Source organism: Frankliniella occidentalis, unplaced genomic scaffold (assembly GCF_000697945.3).
Source record: "Frankliniella occidentalis isolate FOCC.00 unplaced genomic scaffold, Focc_3.1 Scaffold10, whole genome shotgun sequence".
NCBI lineage: Eukaryota > Metazoa > Arthropoda > Insecta > Thysanoptera > Thripidae > Frankliniella > Frankliniella occidentalis.
In genome coordinates, this window is record NW_026267140.1 from 1,736,116 (window position 1) to 1,738,116 (window position 2,001).

The 2,001-nt window shown below is 54.2% G+C and overlaps 1 protein-coding gene across 1 annotated transcript in view; it reads left to right on the plus strand.

The window, feature by feature from the left end:
- The window catches only part of LOC113214894 (uncharacterized), an 86,913-nt gene extending 85,077 nt beyond the window's left edge, over positions 1–1,836 (plus strand). Inside the window, exons 15-16 of the mRNA XM_052277395.1 lie at positions 10–474; positions 626–1,836. Of these exons, the coding sequence (XP_052133355.1) occupies positions 10–474; positions 626–1,189 (1,029 nt within the window). The 3' untranslated portion in view covers positions 1,190–1,836. The remainder of the gene's footprint in view (positions 1–9; positions 475–625) is intronic.
- The last annotated feature ends 165 nt before the right edge of the window (positions 1,837–2,001 follow it).

Below are 2,001 nucleotides of genomic sequence, written 5' to 3' on the forward strand. Positions count from 1 at the left end.
CACGTTCAGGACGGCGACGGTGCGCCGGGCTCGCCCGCCTCCTCGGTGCGCAGCTGGAGCATGCGGTCGAGCACGGCGAGCATGGCGAGCACCATGAGCAGCGCCAGCACGAGCAGCAACGCGAGCGGCTCATCCAGCAGGACGGCCACGCCCACGAACCCACTGAGTCCGCCGCCCGGTGCCCAGCGGCCGGGGCTGCGCTACCACCCGGGCGGGCTGCACCTGCCCGTCAACACCAACCCCAAGGAGAGCAAGGACCGGCGCAACCGCGAGCGTCTGCTGCGGGCGGCGGGGCTGGCCGGCCCCACCGCCGGCTCCGAGTTCTCGCTGGGGCCCGACACGGAGCTCGAGATGGACTACTACGACTACAACGTGCACAACGCGTGCGCGGCGCCGGGCTCGTTGCTCGGCATGGACCCCGCCTACCTGCTGTGGATACCGCCCTTCACACCGGGCTCTGCCGGCTCTTGGGAGGTAAGGGGACGTGTGGCAGGGCAAGGCGGTACTAGGAACAATGTGCTGCACTATATGCGGGTGTGTGGGCGAGTTTGCCTACCCCCTTTTAATGCGCAGAACTCGTTTGGCAATGTCGCTACACTGGCACCTGTGTCCTTTGTGTTCTCAGGAGGAGGGCGAGGACGGGTCCGAATCGTGCCGGCTCTTTAGCAGTGACGGCGACGGCTCCGAGTCGGAGCACCCGCTGCAGCTGCAGGAGCTGGCGTCGCAGGTGCAGCAGTTGCACCAGCCTGACGAGAACTGCGGCACCGAGCTGCGGGAACTGCGACGGGCGCCGCCCACCGGGACGCTGGGACCGCTGCGGGAGGAACAGCGCGCGCAGATCCACACGGCGCGCGTCACGGAGCTCACCGTCAAGGAGTCCGAGGCCAAGTCGGAAGCCTCCCCCACGCGGCCGGCGCTCACGCTCCAAGAGTTGAGTGCGTCGCCGCGGCGTCTGCCGGGCAGGCCGGGTGAGGCTGTTGCAGACGACTTTGAAAAGGAGACGTCTGTCGTCAAGTCGCCCAGCGACCAGCGACTCCTTTACCGCCTCCACCAGGAAGTCGACGACGACATCAAATTCGCCGACGATGGCGACGACGACGATGATTGTGAGGAAATTTTTATCAAGGACTCGAAAGTGGATCCGAAGACGGTACCGCTGTTGGGGAAGAGAGGGGACATGAACGCGTGACAAGGATTTGGGACGTTCATTCGAGTTGTGAGCCTCTAGGCTCTACGGCTCCACGCTCACGACGTAACTGGTACTAGTCAAAATTCTGTGGTGACAGATTTATATAATGAATCAGTCTAATATCTAGTCAACATGAAATCTATGATATCCAAATATATCACTCTATCTAACCAGAAACACCAACTGTTGCCCATATCACCTCATCTGTATCATAAACTATGGTTGTACTTACTTCCTCTGTTATGTGTGGTTTTATGTATGATATTTTTTTTATACATTACTTTGTTATTCACTTAACTACAAATGACATTTTTCTATGTATTTTATATTACATGAAAGTTGTTACAGGCTAAAATGTATGACGCAAAATTATCATATATTCTGCTCTAAGAATTGAAAATGCTATTAGTGGATGCAATACACAAGATATTCATTAAACATATATATATTGATAGGTACAATCCTTTTATGAAGATTATAGCTCTCTACATGTTATTTTGATTTGTACGTGTACATCAGTGCCATAATTCTGTGTACCATTCCAGTGAAGATAGTGGGCTGTGTGCAATATTTTAATTGTAAACTGAAATTAACATATTGTTTTATAATGTAATGTTTTGTACAGTAAACCTGTGAAATAAGAGAAAGATTGTTGTCTCACTCTTTCTTTCGATTCTACAGAAAATTGTGCAAAACAAAGAACCCAGGACGTAGAGCGCATGGGCAACACCGCATGGCTCGCTTGTCCGACGCGACGATCTACCCATTAGCCGCCTGCAGAGAGCGGAGAGGCAACCCCGTAGGGCCCGCCA